Below are 19434 nucleotides of genomic sequence, written 5' to 3' on the forward strand. Positions count from 1 at the left end.
TTTACCTCCCAAGTACTGAGACTAGAGGTGTGTGCCACTATGTCCAGTTTATACAATGCTGGGCATAGACCCCTGGGCTTCACACAAATGAGGTAATGCTCTAGTAACTGGTTACACCCCTAGGCCAAATACTAGTGTTTATGTGAATAAAGTCTCATTAAGAAAATACCCATTAATGGGATTTGCTAGAACATGTATGCTTAGTAAGAAACTACCACTAGAGAAAAGGCTCAGTAGTGAACACTGGCTGCTCTTCCAGAGAACCAGGGTTCAATTTCCAGTACCCACATAGTGGTTCACAACCATCTGTAACTCCAATTCCAGGAAATCCAATGTCCTATTCTGACCTCTGCAGGAACCAGGTACAAAAGTGGTGCACAGACACCAGCCATACGCGTAATAAACTAAACTGCCAGCCCATTTCCAGATGCTCAGAACCTGCTAGCACCTGGTACTGATAGCCTTTCTTATTCACCCACTCTATCAGCTATGTAGTGATAGCTCACACTGTTACAAATTTTTATGAGCATTCAAAAATAAAAATCTAACACACACACACCCTTAAACAGAGAACACTAAAGGTAATTTTATGACTCAAAACCATCCTTTTTAAAACATGTATATTATTACTTTAAAAAATTTTTTTAGATTTATGTGTGTCAATGTTATGCCTGCTTGTATCTATGCACACCACATTCGCACCTGGTGCCTGCGGAAGTCAGAAATGGGCGTCCGATCCCCTGGATCCCTGGAGTTATAGATAGTTGGAAACCACTATGAGGATACTGGGAATCAAATCCAGGTGGGTCCCTGCAATCTCCAGCCCCTCAAAATCATCCTCACAGAATAAATGCTGCACTGCTCCCAGGGATACCCAACTACACAGGGTTGTTTTCTTGTTTAAAAATAGCACACAATTCTGTCTGCTTTCTGCAGTTTCACATCTCTCTGCTGTCACTTTTTGCTATTAATGGTGCTCCTGCCTCCAGCAGACTTTCTTCTTCACCTGCTCTCTCCTCAAGCAGAGCTGAGAAAATGGACAACCGGGGTTGCTGGAATTACATCGGCAAAGGCTAGAGCAGGCTGAGAGAGAGCATAAAGGATCCTTCGGGCAGAAAAGACAACACTATTCTCCTGTCATTCTACACAATGTCCTAGATACCCCGCTTGGCAGCTAAGAAATTTTGAAAAGCTAAACTTCTTAGGCATTTCTCAAAACGGTGAGGTTGCTAGGAAGACCACAGGTTCTCACCCTGAAGCCCATGCCAGCCTCAAACTCAGGATCCTCCTACCTCAACTTTCCAAGCTTCCAAACACCGACTACATTGGTCAAAATCCTGAGTACCTACTTGGAACGAGAGGCATTCACAAGGGCCCAAAGATGTTACAGTTGGCCAGTTATGACAGTGTAACCTTTAAATCTCAGCCTCAGGAGCAGAGGCGGGACATAAGGACCTCTGTGAGTTTGAAATCATCCTGGTCTACATAGATAGTTCCAGGCCAACTAGGACTATATAATGAGATCCTGATTTTTTTTTTGTTTTGTTTTAAAAAAAAGTTACAACTTAGAAGAATTCAACATTTCTTGCGAAAAGGTAAAAGCACACAAGAACGCACACACACAGAGATTCTAATGAATATTCTAATATGAATATTCAATGTTTTTTTGAATGTTAGAAAGCCCTGTGTTATTAGCAAAAACAGGTAAGAAAGCTCACTGTCTTAAATGCTACTTCCCAGCAATAAACTTTAAACCAGGACCTTTTTCAAGCCAGAGGGAGGGCTCCACTTTCCCCTTCCCAGAGCCCCAGGCTACGGAGAAAAAGTGAGAGGCACACATTACCTCTCACACGAACTAGCTGAGAAATGACATGCTGTGTATCTGCCACGCTCCTGGGCCAATCACCACTCTTCCAGCCGCCTCCACCCACAGACTTAAACACAACTTCACCAATTGCAACAGGATCCTGGGTGGGACTTCCGCAATCATTTTAGGCTTAACTACCACCATCTCATCACTGCCAGCAGGGATGATCAGGAAGAGGAGACAGTCTAAAACTTTCAACTCGAGCTCAATTTCCAAAGAAAGGAACAAGTTGGAAGACATAGGCAACTGTTAAAACTCAAACAGCCTCATCCTCCCCACCCCCCAAATAAGAGTTTTAAAGAAAACATGAAAATGCAAGCTATCCAGACTTTTGAAGACCAGCTAGGTGCTCAGTTTTCAGTCAGCTGCTGGGCCCTTAAATTCTCCTCTGGCCCAATTTTGGCTGCAGAGCTTTCTGACAACGTGCAGCTCTCCTTACCCACCCACTGGGGCCCACTGAAGGTCACTGAATGCTTCCTATACAGCAGAAAAAAATGGCTTTCAAAATCTTGTGCCTTTGCCAAACGACCCCCAAATTCTTCTTCCTGGTTCAGAACCACCACCTTCACATCAGACAGAACTGACAAGATCCCATCTCATCAAATTTTACAGTACCTCGAAATCTAATACCAAAATTCTACCATAGACAATTTCTCCAAATATCTTTTTCAGAGGTAGAGGAGCAGGGGGGTCCGCCTTCAGAATTGGAGACCAGCATGGGCCTAGACACAAGGTTCCCCTCTCACAGCTTTGGAGGCAATCACTATTTTCATCTACCTGTCCCTAAGGCCCTGGCGATCCACTGTCACGATTTATTCTATACGCTTCCAAGATAAACCTGTTGCTGGGAAAGAGCCGGTTAATTTCGACAGATGCGTACACAATTAAGTCTAAAACCAGCGGGTGGCCTGCCAGCCTTCAAAAAGGAAGAGACTGAGGTGGTTGGAGATGACACCACCAGTCCCACTTGGGGTGGGGGTCTGTCCACCAGCCTAAGTGTCTGTCTTATACACAAGTCTATGGGCCCACAGCAGACCAGAGAGAAAGTGGAGAGGAATGGCTGTGGGCGGACTTCAACCACGCCGGGCCTAAAAGGCCCGACATCCATCCTGCTCCAGGCGGTGACACGCAAGTGTCCCGAGAGAGCCCCCTGAGAGCCCCTGAGACCTGCTCTCTGGCCTTCCACAGGCAGGGGCACCCAAGACTCAGCTTGGACCAGGCTGGGCTTCCCGGAACTAGTCCAGCCCTGACACTGGCCCAAGAAAGTCCCACAGGCCCAACCCAAACCCAAGCTTGAAGGGACCCTAGGCCAAGCCTTGAACCCTGCCCCAAGGGACTCCGGGCCCAATTCTGACCCTGGCCCAAGGGACTTCAGGCTCAACTCCAATCCCTACCCAATCAACTCCAGGCCCAGCCCAAACACAAGCACGAAGAGGCCCGGAGCTCAACTCTGACCCCTGCCCAAGTGACCCCAGACCCTAGTCCTGACCCAAGCCCGCAGGGATCCCAGTCCAAAGGGCACCAGGCCCGATTCTGACTCGGGTCCAAAGAGACCCCAGACCCACCCCTGAGAGACCCCGGCCCGCCGGCCCTAGGCGCACCTTGACGTGGAAGCGGATGAGCGCCAGGCGGATGCAGTGGGCCATGCAGACCGGTGGCAAGAACCAGACCTTGGGCGGTGGCGTGCCCTTGTTCTGGACATGGCTGACGATCTGCTGCGCCGTCTGGCGCTCGTTGCCCTGCCGCTTGACCCACTCGTGCAGCCGGGCCTTCTCGAGCGCGCCGTTGAAGAAGACGAAGAGCTCGATGTTGCCGCCGAAGCAGGCCTTGGCCAGAGCCGCCAGGTAGCCGAGCATGTGGTTCCACTGGCCGCCGCTCACCCAGTCGGTGTAGAAGCCACCGTAGAGGCGGTGCAGGCAGTTGTCGGCATCCACCAGCAGGCGCAGCGGGGTCTGCGGGGGCCGCTGCCGCCCGCCGCCCACCAGACTGCCCCGGGCCAGCTTCTGCAGCTCCACCGGCACCACGGCGCTCGGACAGTGCTTCTCGATGTAGTCCTGGAAGCCCTGCACGCCCATGGCGGCGGCGGGACGGGCGCGCGCGGGCGGCGGCGGGGCCGGCGGCGGCGGGGCGGGGGGCGGCGGGGCCGTGGCGCGGCCGGCGGGCGCGGGCAGCCTCAGGGCGGGCTGGGGCTGGCCGGGGGCGCGCTCACGGCCGCCTCGGCCGCCATGTGCTGCCACCTCCCAGGGCCATGTCTGGGGAGGGACCTGCGCCGCCGCCGCGCTGCGAGGCCGAGGCCGCTGCTGGGCCGGGCGGGGCGGCGCTGACGTCGGGCCCGCCCGCGCGGACGCGGAAGGCGGAAGAGGCGGCGCCGGGACGCGGCCGGGTTCCCCGGGGCGGCGGCGGGGCGGAGAATGAGGAGCGCGGTTAGGGCTGTCGGGCCCTTAGGGGGCCGCGGCCGGGCGGGCTCGGGGAGGCGCCTGGGCCCGTGCAGGCCGCGCCCCGAGGCCACGGGCCTCCGAGGCCGGCCCCGCCCCGCGTGCGGCTGCGGGCTCGGGAGGCGTGGCTGGCAGCTCGCGCTCCTCCTCCGCCGCGTGTGTCGCGCGCCGGGGCGAGCGAGCCAGGAACCTGGGAGTGCGAGTCGCTGTGGAGGACAGGGGCGACAAGATGGCGTCGCTCCCGGGACCGGGCCGTGACTTGACGGCCTCGCGTCAGAGCCCGGCTAAGGAGACTCCCCAAGAGCCGCAAGCCTCCCCGCGTTGCGCCGCCCTCCGGAGACGGCCGGACGTGCGCCGCCTCGGGGGTGCCTGAGAAGGCCGCTAGGATCCCGCTAAACCCGGGCGGCGACGGTACGTATGCAGTGCCGGGACCAAACGTTCTGAAAACGAAGTCCCTGCCAGTGCGCCTGGGCATCTGGAAGGAGCTGGGGATGTGGCTCGGCTGGCACAGTGCTTGTCTGGCAGGCACAAGCGCAGGGGTCGAGCCCTGCGCGTTGCGTAGCCTTCTGGAAGTGGAGGCGCAGAAGTTCAAGGTCATCTCCGTCCTATTGGAAGCCAGTCTGGGCTACGGGAAACCCGTCTCCCAAAAAAAGAAAGAAAAAGAAAGAAAAGAAAACAGTTTAAAGGAGCGTTTTTGCTTACCTCCAGCTCCTCCTCTGTTCTTTTTCTGAGCAAGTCGGTGCTGGAGCGGGGTGCACCAGACACAGGAGTGACCCATCACGCACAACTGCTGAGCACCAAGTCCATGCAGACCTAAAGCCCTCGTCAGCATCCGAGAAGAGGCAAACGGAATTCTGTAGGGTTTTTTCCCCCCTTTTAAAGAATATTTTTTATTCGTTGACCGTTGCGTACATGTGTACAATGTAACGTGATCATAACACCTCATTCTTAGTCTCAAGCACGGGGCCCCTGTGACGTAAATAAAACGCTGTTGGAGCCTTGATTGATGTTTAAGGCCCGATAAATTATGCCGCTTACGGATGAAATTAGTGATGAGGGCAGGGTTCCATGTTATGTAGAAAGTGGGGTTGCACTTAGAGCCTCGCTAAATAATAACACCCCCGAAATAGCCAAATGTTTTGGAATTCATGGTTAGTGTACAAGATTGGGCATGAGTCTCCGTCACTTGTATTTTCATTAACAAGATTACAGTCCACATATTTTCATCCAGTTGTTTAGGTTTGGGTTTATTCTTGTTTGCTGGTCTGTTTGGGCAGAGCTGGTGGACAACCCAGGGCCTTGCACGTGCTTCGTCAGCCTTTGCCACAGCTGACTTGTTTTTATTTCTTTTAAAATTTTTGCTTTTATTATTTAAAAAAAAAAAGGAAAAAACCGTTTGTGCTAGTATTCATTGTTCTGGAAATAAATGTACTTTTCATCTTAAGACAGGAACGCCAAGGTTCTGGAGGTGGACCATCAAATCTGTGTCACCTTCTCTGGTCCTGGGAGAACCCTGGCTTTCTTTGACCTCCCAGGTTGTTCTACAGATGCTAATAATACTGAATTTGTCCTCACTTCCTCCTCCTGTGATTAGTGATGGGGGGAATGTTTGGCTAACAACAATGTAAATAAAACTTAAATACTGAGGTAAAAGCAAGCCCTATTTATAAATTCTACAACTTCTTATATGCTTGAGAATACAATGTGATTGGGTCATGATTAAAGGACTTTTTTCTTCATTTGGTCTTTAGGCTGTATTAGAGAAACTTTTCATGGAGAGATTAACAAGCTATTGAGAAAAACAACTGAAAAATAAAAATGTTAAAAACTGCATAAACATAGGCTTCACACTAATTACCAAATAAAAGTAATATTACTGGCCTTGCTAGGGTGCGTACACCTTTAATCTCAGCATTCGGGTTGCAGAAGCAGGTGAAGATCTGTGGGTTCAAGGCCGGTCTGGTGTACATAATGAGTTCCAGGACAGCCACTGCTACATAGAGAAACCCTGTCTCCAAAAAAAACAAAAGAAAGAAAAAAACATGTATAATTAGTAGATTAATAGAGAAAGAAAGCCAACCACAGCGTGGAAAATTTTCCAAGCCAGTGAGAGAAATGCTTGCTTTTAACTCTTTTCCATTTTAACTTGTTTCTGATTGGTTAATTCATTACAACTTAAAGCAGGACAATATTGCCATTTTGGGTTTGGGAGTTTTGGATTGGGTTTGGGGGATTTTCTTTAGACAGGATTTCACTCATAGCCCGAGATAACCTGGAATTCACTATGAAATCCAGCCAGCCTCAATTTCCAGCAATCCTGACTTAGTCTCTAGAGTTCTGGGATTTCAGATGTAAGACACAATGCCTAATGAAAATATTGACAATAACTGTGGTGGAGACCTCTTTCTTACCCATGTAGTCGATAACCAAGATTAGAGAAACCCCAGACCACAGCTAAGTCTGGACCCTGTGGCTATGAAGAGGTACAGTAGTCCCTGCTTGGGATTTGAACCTGCAGTGTTGCCTAGACCTGACCTGTTGATTGGTTATTACTTCAGAGTCCCCACAGAGCACAGGCTTTTTCTGCAGTCTTAAGGCTTTTCCTGTTTGGGGGCTTCTGCTACTCTGAGATTAGGAGGCCTTTTCTTCTCAGTTAGGTGGGTTAAAAATGCTGTTCTCATCACAGCTATGAATTCATCTTCCCTTTCAGCTATTTTAAAAATACATTTTAAAAGTTTTAAGTTATAAGCCAGTAGGAAAGTAAAATTAGGTTGTATAAAATCTAACTTGAGCAATTGTCTTAGTTAGGCTTTCTCTTGCTGTGTTAAAACACCGTAACCATGGGCCCCTTGGCCCAGAAAGAGTTCATTTTGCTTGCACTCCAGTTTCTCAGTCCTTCATGAAGGGAGCAAGTACTCAAACAGCGGGAACCTGGAGGCAGGAGCTCATGCAGTGGCTATGGAGGAGAGCTGCTTACCGGCTTGCTCACCATGGCTTGCTCAACCTGCTTGCTTATACATCCCAGCACCACCAGCCTGGGGATGGCACCACCCACTACTGCCTGCGCCCTCCCCACTAATTAAGAAAATGCTTTACAGGCTTGCCTGCAGCCCGATCTTGTGGAGGGGGTGTCTCAATTGAGGATCCCGCCTCTTAAATGGCTTTAGCTTTTACTAACAGCACAGCACAGATAAAGAACAGACTCCTGAAATGATTATCATATGATGTGTTATTTACCAACTCAGCCGAAGGTCCCCGCACTTCCCTGGTTGCTGGTGTTCCGTACCCGCCTGTCCATACTAGTGGAGGCTGTTTGGTGTCCTTTTCGTGTGTCCACTGTCCCACTTCTTGCCATCTTAAACCAACCTCTCCAACATCCCTCTTTACCTGGGCATCATACCTTGTGGACTCCCACCCAGTGCTCCTGAACTTCGATTTCTATAGGCCAGGATATAAAGGAGAGAACAGAAGTGTCTGACTGTACTGTAACCAGGATTGTAGTGAGGTTTTCTGAATCAACAGGCCTCTGCCTTTTCCTGTAGAATAATAAATGGGATTTAGGGGTGTGTTGCTGTCCTTCGAGACCCATGTTCTTATTTTCCTCCCACGTCCCATATTGTGAGTACAAAGAGAGGAGAGTGACTCCTAGCCCTAGATTATTAAATTGTTTACAAACTTTGGAACTGTATAGGAAGTGGAAGGTCTGTAATTGGTCCCCTGCGCCTTTCCAGCATGCTCACGGTTCTGTTTGGCTGGTCCTCCAGCCCTGTGATAGCTAGCATGAATGGAGACAGCTGATGAACATGCTACAAACAACTGACATGTCAATTACCTTTTCTTTCTTTCAGATTTCCAGAGGCTGTTGTGTTAATTGCAAAGTATCTCCAGGACCAAACAAAAATAACCTACTCAGCAACACCAAGGCTTATTTCCAAAGCCACAAATATTGCAAGACATATATCAGTGACCAGATCCATAGGTCCTATCCAACAGGTCAGCTGCAGCTGCTGACTCTGCTGAGGAAGCACTAGTGTCACCACTAAACAGGGACACCGTTTTCTCAGGCTGAGAAAGATAGGTCCCCCCCACATGGGTGAAAGCAGCCGGCACTGCTGAGGACTTTGAAATGAGGGGTATATGTTCCCTAGGCAACTTGCAAGAGTTGACCCAGGCAGTAGTGGAAGCTGTTGTGCTGTAATCCTGTTTAGAGAAAGAACTTTCTAGTCATTCCATAAATGCTGCCTGGTAGAATGTAGGGCGAAATCTCTAGGTTTTTGGAGAAAGGCACTCACTCTAATGCCCAGGCTGGCCTCCCACTGCTGATCCTCCAGCCTCCGCCTTTTGTGTACTGAGGTTTCAGAAGTGCATTACCACCCTCAGCTACTGAACGATTGAGTGAATGAAATTTTATTTTCAAGTGTGATGGAAATCCAATGGAGGCTTTTGTTTTTTGTGTTTTTTTTTTAAGTTTTGAGACAGGGTTTCTCTGTGTAACTACCGTGGATATCCTAGAACTTACTTTGTAGACCAGGCTGGCCTCACACTCAAGAGAAATCTGCCTGCCTCTGCCTTTCAAGAACTGGAATTAAAGGCATGGGCCACCATTGCCTAGTCCAATTGAAGTTTTTAAGAAATTCATGCAAGTACAAAGTGATTTTAAGGTTTGACCATTTCTAGATTAGTTATTTAGTAATCCGTTGCACTTGTGCAAAACAATACAGAAAAATCACCACCTTTACACCAGAGTCTGAGAAGCTGTCCAGGCTGGAAACCTGAGCCTGCTTCTCTCTGGAAATCACAGTCATTCTGAGAATGGTGGAGACTCCCTGCTTAGGTCTGGGACTACAGCCAAAGAGATTTGGGTTGCTTGAGCTACAAGAACAAAGTGCATGTAGAAAACAGTAAGTTCTGCCTCAAATTCTGAAAGCAACGGGGATAGATGTACTGACAGCATGGCAAAGCCCCACCCTAAGACACTGAGGCTGAGAACTGCCCTTCCCCTGCTCACCATTACTACCCCCTAAAAGTCCCCAGAATGTAGAGTAGGGAGAGCTGGTCTTGGGAAGTGGGGCCTGGGGCATCATCTGCCACATAAGGCCCTCCACACCCAGAGTTTCATCACAGTTACATGACACCTAGCCCTTTGTATAAGAGCCAGCCTTAAGCTGAGCATGGTGGCACACACCTTTAGTCTCAGTACCGGGAGGCAGACAGATGGATCTCTGAGATTTGAGGCCAGCCTGGTCTGCAGAGTTCCAGGACAACCAATCTCTGTTACACAAAGAAACTGTCTTGAAAAACCAAACCCTCGTCTTAGGGTTTCTTTGCTGTAAAGAGATACCACGGCCACGGCAACACTTATAAAGGAAAGCATTCAATTGGGACTGGCTTTACAGTTTAGAAGTTTGGTCTATTATCAGCATGGCAGGAAACATGGCAGCAGCTTCTATATCTGGATCCGTGGCATCAGGAAGAGACCGTGAGCTACTAGGCCTGGCTTGAGCACTACAGTGCTGACAAAGAAGGCCACTCAGTTTAACTGCAGCAACTGTGTTGTTGATATAGTCTATCCCATTTCAGTCTGTACACAGCCTCAAATTATGGCACGTCAGGTTTTAGTTTTTGGTTCTTCGAGAAAGAGTTTCTCTGAGTAGCATTGACTGGCCTGGAACTAGTTCTGTAGACCAGGCTGGCCTAGAACTCAGAGAAACACCTGCCACCACCTCCCAGGTGTTGGAATTAAAGGTATGCACCATTACCATCTGACTTTTTTTTTTCTTAAAATAAGTAATTGGGGCTGGAGAGATGGCTCAGTGGTTAAGAGAACTGGCTGCTCTTCTAGAGGACCTGGGTTCAAATCCCAGAAGCCACATGGCAGCTCACAACTATCTGTAACTCCAGTTCCATGGGATCCAACACCCTCACACGGAAAAATATGCACATAAAAATAAATAAAATAAGCCAAGCGGCAGTGGCTCACCCTTTAATCTGAGCACTCGAGAGGCAGATGCAGGCAGATCTCTTATAGACAAGACCAGCCTAGTCTATATAGTGAGTTCCAGGATAGCCAGAGCTCTTTAACAGAGAAACCCTGTTTTTTTAAAACATAAATGAATGAATGAATAAATAATCTTGATGCTTACTTAAATTTACTGCAGGCTTATAGTGCAGTCTGCTCTTTTTTCTTCTTTTTTTTGTTTTTTTTTTTTTTGTTGTTGTTGTTGGTTTTTTGTTTTTGTTTTTTTGAGACAGGGTTTCCCTATAGTTTTAGAGTCTGTCCTGGAACTAGCTCTTGTAGACCAGGCTTGGTCTCAAACTCACAGAAATCTGCCTGCTTCTGCCTCCCGAGTGCTGGGATTAAAGGCATATGCCATCACTGCCCGGCTGCGGTCTGCTCTTTTAAACAGAGTGCTGTGTGTGTTTTTGTGCTGGGAAATTGGAGCCCCCCCCCGCCACTTGAGCAATCCACACTGGTACACAATACAAATGGCTCTTGGGGTAAGAGTTCTTCGACACATTGCTACAGAACCCCCTTTTCTTCATCCATGCCTTTACTGGTCTCTCTGTCATTTTCTGAACAAGTTAGCATCATTGACAGCTTGGGCTGTTTCTTTTACAGCTGATCAAGGAGCTGTTTCCATGGCTCAGTCTCACCAGTGTTGATAGATATAAATAACTTCTCTCGGGTGTCAAACCTGTTGGGATAGCTAGTTTCAGCAATAAGCAATTAAGGTTATTCAAACCAGTTTTTATAATTTCATTAAGCTTTAGATTTCTGCTATTCCTGCCTCTGCTGAGACCTGCATCAGCACACCTGGCCTAGCGATAATTCCTTAAATTCTGTTTATGTGAATGAGTGTTTTGTCTACATGCATCCGTGCACTGTGTATACTGTGCCCTCGGGGGGGAGGGGTCAGAAGAGAGCTCTGGATCCTCTAGGAACTGGACTTACAAACTGTTGTGAGCCTCCAGGTGGGTGCTGGGTACCAAACCCAGGTCCTCTGGAAGGAGCAGAATTGTTCTTAACTGCTGCACCATCTCTCAGCCTCCACAAGTTTTTACTGTGTTGTTTTACTGGTTGAGCTGTCGACTTCCACTCTGTATTTTATTGAGTACTATTAAGTGGTTTCCAGCCATTTTCACACTTTTCCAACAAAGTGCAGAATCTCTCCATCCAACTATTGATTGACAAATTTCCTGAGGATGCGTCTCCACGCTGTCTTCAAGTCTTCATCCAAGTTCCCACAAAGCTCTTGTCATTTCACTAAGGAAGAAACTATGTTTTCTTAGGGTTCATGTAGATTGTTATACGACACGCTATGAAAACTTAAAAAACAAACAAACAAAAACTTCCTATCTTCTCCTGTCTTCAGCCATCGTCAACGAAACCCTGAAACTGCTGCAGTTGTCTGTTGGGCTTCACTCTGGACGCCACACCAGGGGGTGAGACAGCCTTCAGGGAGCCGGGACAGTCAGTCACAATCCGTTAACCCATTTCTGCACAACAGCGGGCTTACTTTGTGTAGCTATTGATTGCTCTTCTCCCAGCACGTGAGAAATCTGAGACATACTAGCTGCCACATTTTCTTGCCGGTGACATCATGAAGTTTCCCCCACGTTCTTTCCAATGCTAAAGAGACCTATTCCTCTCTAATAAGTTGTCAGTTTATTTCTTTCTTGTGAATGTTTCTGAGTGGCTTCAAGTCCACCTGCCTTATTTGCAGCTCAGATTTCCACAGGTGAAGTTCACTTTTGTCATCCATAGATAACTCTGTAACCCTACTGAGCCCTCCTCAAGGAGACTGATTCTTTTTTCAACCAGTTCAACAATTTATTTTCTGAACAGTTAATTTTCCGTTCATGGTTCTCTTTCAGAGATGCACGCTCCATGTCCCTCATGGGCTGTAGCGAGACCTCGCATCACACACTCCACAGCCTCTGTTAGTCCTCATGGGTTCTGTGGCAGGTTTCTGACCCGCTCCAGGCTTACCCAGTATGCTCTTTGCTCTGAGCACATTCCCTCTGAGCTGCAGGGAAAGCTGTTACAGAGATGTTCTCTACCATCCCCCAAGAGAACTCCGCAGGATTCTAGTTAGTTGGGATTCTCGATAAGGAATATGAGGTATTTCCACAAGAGCAGTAGTAATTCTTCCTAAAGTCAACAGGGACTGATTGATACTTATAGCATCCTGAATGCTTTTCTCAGCAGCTCCAGGATGGCCAAATTTTCATTTCCTGCAAGATTAGCCCAATGCAGCTTTCCAATTTTAATGAGTTGTTCTCTGCCAGCTGTAGTACCTTTCCATGTATATTCTAACAGAGCAGCTAGAGGAAGCTTTCTTCAAGGTCGCCCCGGTTGTCCTCTTCGCTGTTCCCTTCTCCAATATTTGGTAGAATTCACCTTTGTTGTACACTGCAATTCCCTCTAAACCTTTGATTAGCACTCCCTCTTATTACAGGATCATCAAGCGAAGCAGTCTCTTAGAAGAAGATGGACTAAGGATATCAAAAGTCTTCATTATAGAGATCCAAAAGAGACACTGGCTGCAGATTCAGTACCATTATCAGGAATGTTCTTAAAAATTAGATGAATTTGTGAAATATCCCAGCCAAGAGGTCATTTTCCTCCCAGGTGACCTTTCATTTTCTGTTGTAAAAGTTTTTCCAGTGCCAGTCTGTAAAATGCTCCAATTATAGCCCATAATAACTTCATCTAGAATGGACAAACATCACTTTGGTAGACGTCAATTTGCTCAGTAGATATTCCAAACATCATACCAAAAGTCAATGTTTTCCTGGAGTTCCTGTGAGTCCTACAGTTGGTACACTAAATTCTTTCTGTGTGTGATCACATCCTACTCCTGATGGTAGTTAGCTTTCCTCCCTTCCAGATCATATGATCCGTGTCTCACCAACACCTGGATGTTCTTGCCCTACTCATCTTTCTTCCTCAGGAGAGTTCTTCCTGGGGTGTTGTTTTAGGCTTATTGCTAATGATGGAACACCACGATCAAAAGCAAACTGGGGAGGTATAACACGAATTCTAATTGGTCTTAATAATAAAACCCTAGAGTCAGATATTAGGGGGTAAAAAAGAGATCAGAGAAGCAGTGAAGTCAGCCACTAGAGAGACCTTTTACCTCTACCAAATCCTCAGACTGAAAGGGCGATCCTGTCTCTACAAATCCTCAGACTGCATCTCAGGCTGCATTCGGGCTCCCGTCTCCTCCTGCCTTATAGTTCTCTCTGCCCAGCCATATCACCCCTGTCTCCATTTCCCTAGTGTTGGGATTAAAGGCATGTGATCCCAAGTGTGTGAGCTCTGTTTCTCTTTTAGACTGATTCAATCTTGTGTAGCCCAGGGTGGCTGAACTAACAGAGATCAATCTGCCTCTATCTCCTGAGTGCTGGGACTAAAGGTGTGAGCCACCACCGCCTGGCCTCTAGTGGTTTAGCTCTGCACTCTGATCTTCAGGCAAGCTTTATTTGTTAGATTACGAACAAAATGTCACTACATGGAGGAAAGGGTTTACCTGGCATATACCTCCACGTCATAGCCTTTCGTTGAAAGAAGTCAGGACAGGAAATCAAGCAGGTCTGGAACCTGGAAGGGTGCTGCTTACTGGATTGCCCATCGTGGTTTCTTACAGCACCCAGACCCACCTGCCCATGGGTGTCCCTACCCACCATGGGCCGAGCCCTCCAACATCAGTCAATCATCAAGCATTTTCTCAACTGAGGCTCCTTCCTCTCATCTTATGTTAAATTGACATAAAAGTATCCAGTACAGACATACTGACAGTCCTCCCCAATTTGCTGGCCTGGAGATGATTCTCACACTGGGGGCAGGGGCTTGGCACCTCGTCTTTCTCCCAACTAAAGGCTTGCAACTCAGCACCCACTCCCCACCCCCCATTCACACAGGCCTCTGACTATGGCCACCAACCTGCACCAACTGGAGAAACTGAACCTCCAGACTCATTTCTGCCCAGAAACCAATAATAGAGCATTCAGATTTTTAAACACTGCACTGTAACTTACATTCTTTCATACTCTCCAGTCCACTAAAGGGAGAATAGGCCCATATAAAACTTGCATTAATTAGTACAATAATTCATCTATTTAGTAGATGCTCTAAAGTGTTTGGAAAGGAATTAGTTCCTACCTTAGGAAGCATATGAAATAGATTTTTTAAAGATTTTATTTCAACAAATTAATTTTAAATTGAATCTTTTCACTCCCAGCCATGATAAGGCACTGAATCTCCCACCCACCTGATGCACTTAAAATAACAGACAAGAGTTGAGGAAATGACAGCGGTAAAACCCTTGCAGTAAGCATGAGGACCAGAATTCAGATCCCTCCTGCACCCCAAAAACACCAGGCAGGTGTGGTAGCCTACCTATAAAAAGGAAGGCAAACAAAATCCCCAGGGCAAGCTGGTAAGCTAGACTAGCCAAATAGGTCAGCCCTTCCACAATATATAATATGGAGGGTAATAGAAAAAGACATCTGACACCGACCTCTGACCTCTGCATGTATGCATATATACACACTCACATTCATTCACATACATGTGTGCCTATGCACATGCACACACACTTCCCAAAATATAAATATGAAGAAACAAAATAGCATACAAAATATATTAGACATTCAAGTATCAGGCATGAAGAATGCGTGGAAAAGCCAGTCACACATTAATGTGTACAAACACATGTAAAATGTGCATGCACACATGTGCATGCCAAACACATGAAAATGAAACAAAAGCACAAATTAATGTAGTTTTTAGACAGGATTTCATGTATGCCAGGCTGCCTTTGAACTCAACGTGCAGCTTGAACTTGAACTTTGTTGGTTTTGGTTTTGTTTGTTTGTTTGTTTGTTTTTCGAGGCAGGGTTTCTCTGTGTAATAGCCCTAGCTGTCCTGAAACTAGCTTTGTAAAACAGGCTGGCCTCGAACTCACAGAGATCCGCCTGCCTCTGCCTCTGGAGTACTGGGATTAAAGGCAAGTCCCATCACCTTGACCAGGCTGACCTTGAACTTCTGATTTTCCTGCCTCCACTTCCTTTCTTTTTTTTTTCACTTTATGTACATGGATCTTTGGTTTACATGTGTGTCTGTGTCTATTAGCACTTACATGCCCAGTGCCTGCAGGGGCCAGAAATGAAGTTAAAGACAGGTGTAAGCCTCCATGTGAATCAGACCCAGGTCCTCTGGAAGAGCAGACAGTGCTTTGACCAGCAGAGTCATCTCTAGAGGTCTGAGTAAGAATGACCCCCATCGGCTCACATCAGGGAGTGGCACTATTTGGGGAAGGATTAAGAGGTGTTGCCTTGTTGGAAGAAGGGTGCCACTGGGGATGGCCTTTGAGCTTTCAAAAACCCATGCCAATTCCAGAGTCTCTCCTGACTCATCAGGGTGTAGCGCTCAGCTACTTCTCTGGTATGCTTGCCTGTCCCTCTGTTCCCCACCATGCTGATAATGGACTAAACCTCTGAAACAGTAAGCCAGCCCCGGTGAAATGCTTTCCTTTGTAAGAGCTGCCTTGGTCACGGTGTCCCTTCACAGCAGTGTGACAGTGCCTAAGACACCATCTTTCTAACCCCTGACTCCTGTTTTGAAGTTCTGGAATTTATAGTTGTAAACACCAGTTTAAGCGGTGCTGAGGATTAAACCCAAGGCTTTATAGATGCTAGGAAAGCACTGAAGCCAGAAGTTGCCTTAGTTACTGTTCCATTGCTATGAAGAGACACTTAACTCGATGGTTGCACACTGAAAAGCCACCAAGGTCAGGTAGTAGCGGCACACACTTGGGAGGCAGAGTCAGGCAGGTCTGTTCGAGGCCAGCCTGGTCTACTGAGCGAGTTTCAGAAGAACACCCAGGGCTGCACATAGAAACCCTGTCTCAGGGTGTGTGTGGCAGGGGTGGGAAAGGACTACCTGAAGGACGAACAACTATGTAACCATGGTTCCGAGAAGAGGGAGGCTTCATGAAATATACACAGTGGACTAGCATTTTCCTGAATTAACAAGAGGATTCAGGGCTTGCTTGAGGATCAAAGGTGTGAGCAGCGCCACCACCCCAGCAATAACAGATTTTAAAAGTTTACCTCCAAAAGTAAACATTGTAACAGGTGCCCACGCCCCTGTTCCCCACATGAACAGAGTAGCACAGGAATGACAGTCCATTGCCATCAGAGACAGCACCACCTACTTCCTGAGAACCAAGAACTATTTACCCAGCAAAGTCTTGTTTCAAGGGCCAAGAAGATGACGCGGTGGGTAAATGTGCCTGTTATGCAAACTGAACAACCTAAGTTAGAGCCCAGGGTCACCCAATGGAAAGGGACAATGGAGTCCTGAAAGTTGTTTTCTGCCTGCACAGGTCGGGGCGTGTGCACATGTGCCACATACAAACACAAAATAATGACCTTTACATGGATCTTTCAAGAACAGAGGAAATATAAGGACCCTTTCAAGCATAAAATAGCAAAAGACTGGCCCCATAACAAACGCTAGATGAGAGCCAGGCGATGGTGGCGCACGCCTTTAATCCCAGCACTCGGGAGGCAGAGGCAGGCGGATCTCTGTGAGTTCGAGACCAGCCTGGTCTACAGAGCTAGTTACAGGACAGGCTCCAATGCCACAGAGAAACCCTGTCTCGAAAAACCAAAAAAAAAAAAAAAAAAAAAAAAAAAGCTAGATGAGCCAGTCATGGTGGCTCACACCTGTAACTCCACCGCTTGGAGGCTGGGACAGCACATACTAAGACCCTGTCACAAATAGAAGTTAAATGATATCCTTTTGGCCTGAGGAAAATCATACCAGATGGAAGGTCGTGCCTACACAAACAAAGAGAACAGAAACAATACTGCATAGCTAGATGAAGCCAGCCCTTCTTTCCACTTTCCTAACTTCCTTCTTTTCCCCTAAATTTGTTTTGCTATGTACAGTCTTGTCATGTAGCCCCAGGCTAGCCTGAAACTCACCATGGTAGCCCAGGCTGGCCTCTAACTCATGATCTTTCCTACCCCAGCCTTCCTGAATGCTGAGCTTACAGGGCACACCTCCATATATAGCTAAAATTCTTATTGTTGTGTGTGGTGACACAAACAGGCAATCTCAACCCTCAGAAGGTTGGGGTGGGAGGATCATAAGTTCAAGGTCAGCCTGAACAACGTAGTTGGACACTGTCAACAAACAAGTCTCTTCAGGAGATCACTTATAAACTATTTGTGGTGGTTTGGATGTAATTGACCCCCATATTCTCATAGAAAGTAAATATTAGGAGGTGTGGCTTTGTGTGTCACCACTGTGGGGTGGGCTCTGAGGTCTCATGTATGCTCAAGCCACGCCCCGTGTCTCAGACCACCTCTTGTTGCCTGCACAAGATGTAGAACTCTCAGCGACCTCTCCAGCAGCATGTCTGCCTGCACACTGTCAAGTCGCACCGTGACATAAATGACTGAACCTCTGAACTGTAAGTCAGCCAATTAAATGTTTTCCCTTCTAAGAGTTGTTATGGTCATGGTGTCTCTAAAGAGCAATAGAAACCCTAAGACATTATTTATCAAACATTTAAACCCAAATAGTAATCATTTATATTAGTTTAGGATGCTTTAACAAGCAACTATTGACTGGGTGACTTAGACAATGAACATTTATTTTATCGCAGTTGTAAAGCTAAAAGTGGGAACTCAGGGAGCCAGCAGATCAGGTTCTGGTGAGGGCTGTTTGCCTGGCTTGCTGATGGCTAGTTTGACACTGAGTCCTCACCTAGGGAAAGAAAACTTACCTTACAGGCTCTAATCCAAACAGTCACATTTAGGCCAGAGCACAGTCCAGTCCATCAAACTACAGTTGTAGCATTTGCAGAAGTGAACTTCCCACATACACATGACCAGAGCACAACAGATACTTCACGAGAGGTGTGGAAACACTCTGCCACAGCTTCTCCTGTGTGTGAAGTCTCCAGGAACTCTTGAAAGAAAGTTGTTGGACATGACAACCTTCCAATTCCGCTGATGTGAGCAGCAATAAATACAAGTCATAGAAACCCCCGAGGACAATGGCCAGATCACACAAATACCACCGTGATCCAAGCAAATGTGGAGAAGAAAGGGAAAGTCAAGGACACAAGCAATAAATCAAACATAAAGGACAGCTGCAGGAAGTGAAGGCACACTCATACACACTCAGAACCTGCTTCCAGAGCGATGGGGTCAAGGAAGCTTTTCCTGTTCTGCTAAGAAGACTAAAAAGACTGCCTATAAAGCAAACATAAGAAGTAACTGGACATAAAAGCAGGGAGAACTTGGACTGAAAGGGACTCCAGGACTGAGGCACAGCAGAGGGCGGAGCTCTGCAGGCCTGGCCTTGCTGTGTTGGGTGCTCAGGCCATACTGCAGAATCTGGCAACAGGAAACACCAGGGAATGTAGACATACGAGGGAAAAAACTAACAGACTTCAGCAGAAAGAACCAGGAAAGGGCACAGTGAATTAAAAGTGCCTTTAGACAAGAACTCTTTTCCAAGCAAAAACTGCAGAAGAAACTTCAGCCTGACTCACTTATGTTCACAAGCGTGTGCATGCATGCACACGCAAGTGCATGCGCGCGTGAACACACACAGAGACGCACATAAGAGCAAATTTTTAAAAGAAATTAACAAATATATAAAAAGAGCAAAAGGAAAAATATAGGGCAAAGTGGGGGGGGGGACCTCACACACAACGTCTTAGAGTAGTCTCTTCCTGAGTTCTCCAAAATATTCTGTGGTCAGGTGGAAGATGATGCCACCTGAAGCTGAGGCTCTTCTGTTTCATGTCATGCAAATGGGGTGATGCAGTCAGTTGCTGAACAGGGCCACAGTCATTTTAGGCACCTTTACTCTCCCTCCTGAGACTGCTCAGTTTGTATAGCTTGGGGCTGCTAATGGTTAATGTCCAGAAGTGTGGAGCTTTCAGGGAGCTTGCTGGAGCACTGAGATTTTTACTGGTCTCTGTGATTTCTGCTCAAAATTACACATCCCGAGGATGGAGGAGGTTGCAGAGAGCATCCGCTGACCTGAGAATCAGACTGCTCAGTCCTGCCAATGGAAAAACACACGACAGAGAGGAAGAATGG

At 47.2% G+C, this 19434-nt stretch overlaps 1 protein-coding gene and 1 pseudogene across 1 annotated transcript in view; both read right to left on the minus strand.

The window, feature by feature from the left end:
• The window catches only part of LOC121443230 (constitutive coactivator of PPAR-gamma-like protein 1), an 86568-nt gene extending 82503 nt beyond the window's left edge, over positions 1-4065 (minus strand). Inside the window, exon 1 of the mRNA XM_041644905.1 lies at positions 3469-4065. Within this exon, the coding sequence (XP_041500839.1) occupies positions 3469-3942 (474 nt within the window). The 5' untranslated portion in view covers positions 3943-4065. The remainder of the gene's footprint in view (positions 1-3468) is intronic.
• Positions 4066-9692: 5627 nt separating this feature from the next.
• LOC121443239 lies at positions 9693-13857 on the minus strand (annotated as a pseudogene).
• Positions 13858-19434: the final 5577 nt, after the last annotated feature.

This window comes from Microtus oregoni, unplaced genomic scaffold (assembly GCF_018167655.1).
Source record: "Microtus oregoni isolate MIOR12 unplaced genomic scaffold, Mior012 000103F_ref0000194, whole genome shotgun sequence".
Classification (NCBI taxonomy): domain Eukaryota; kingdom Metazoa; phylum Chordata; class Mammalia; order Rodentia; family Cricetidae; genus Microtus; species Microtus oregoni.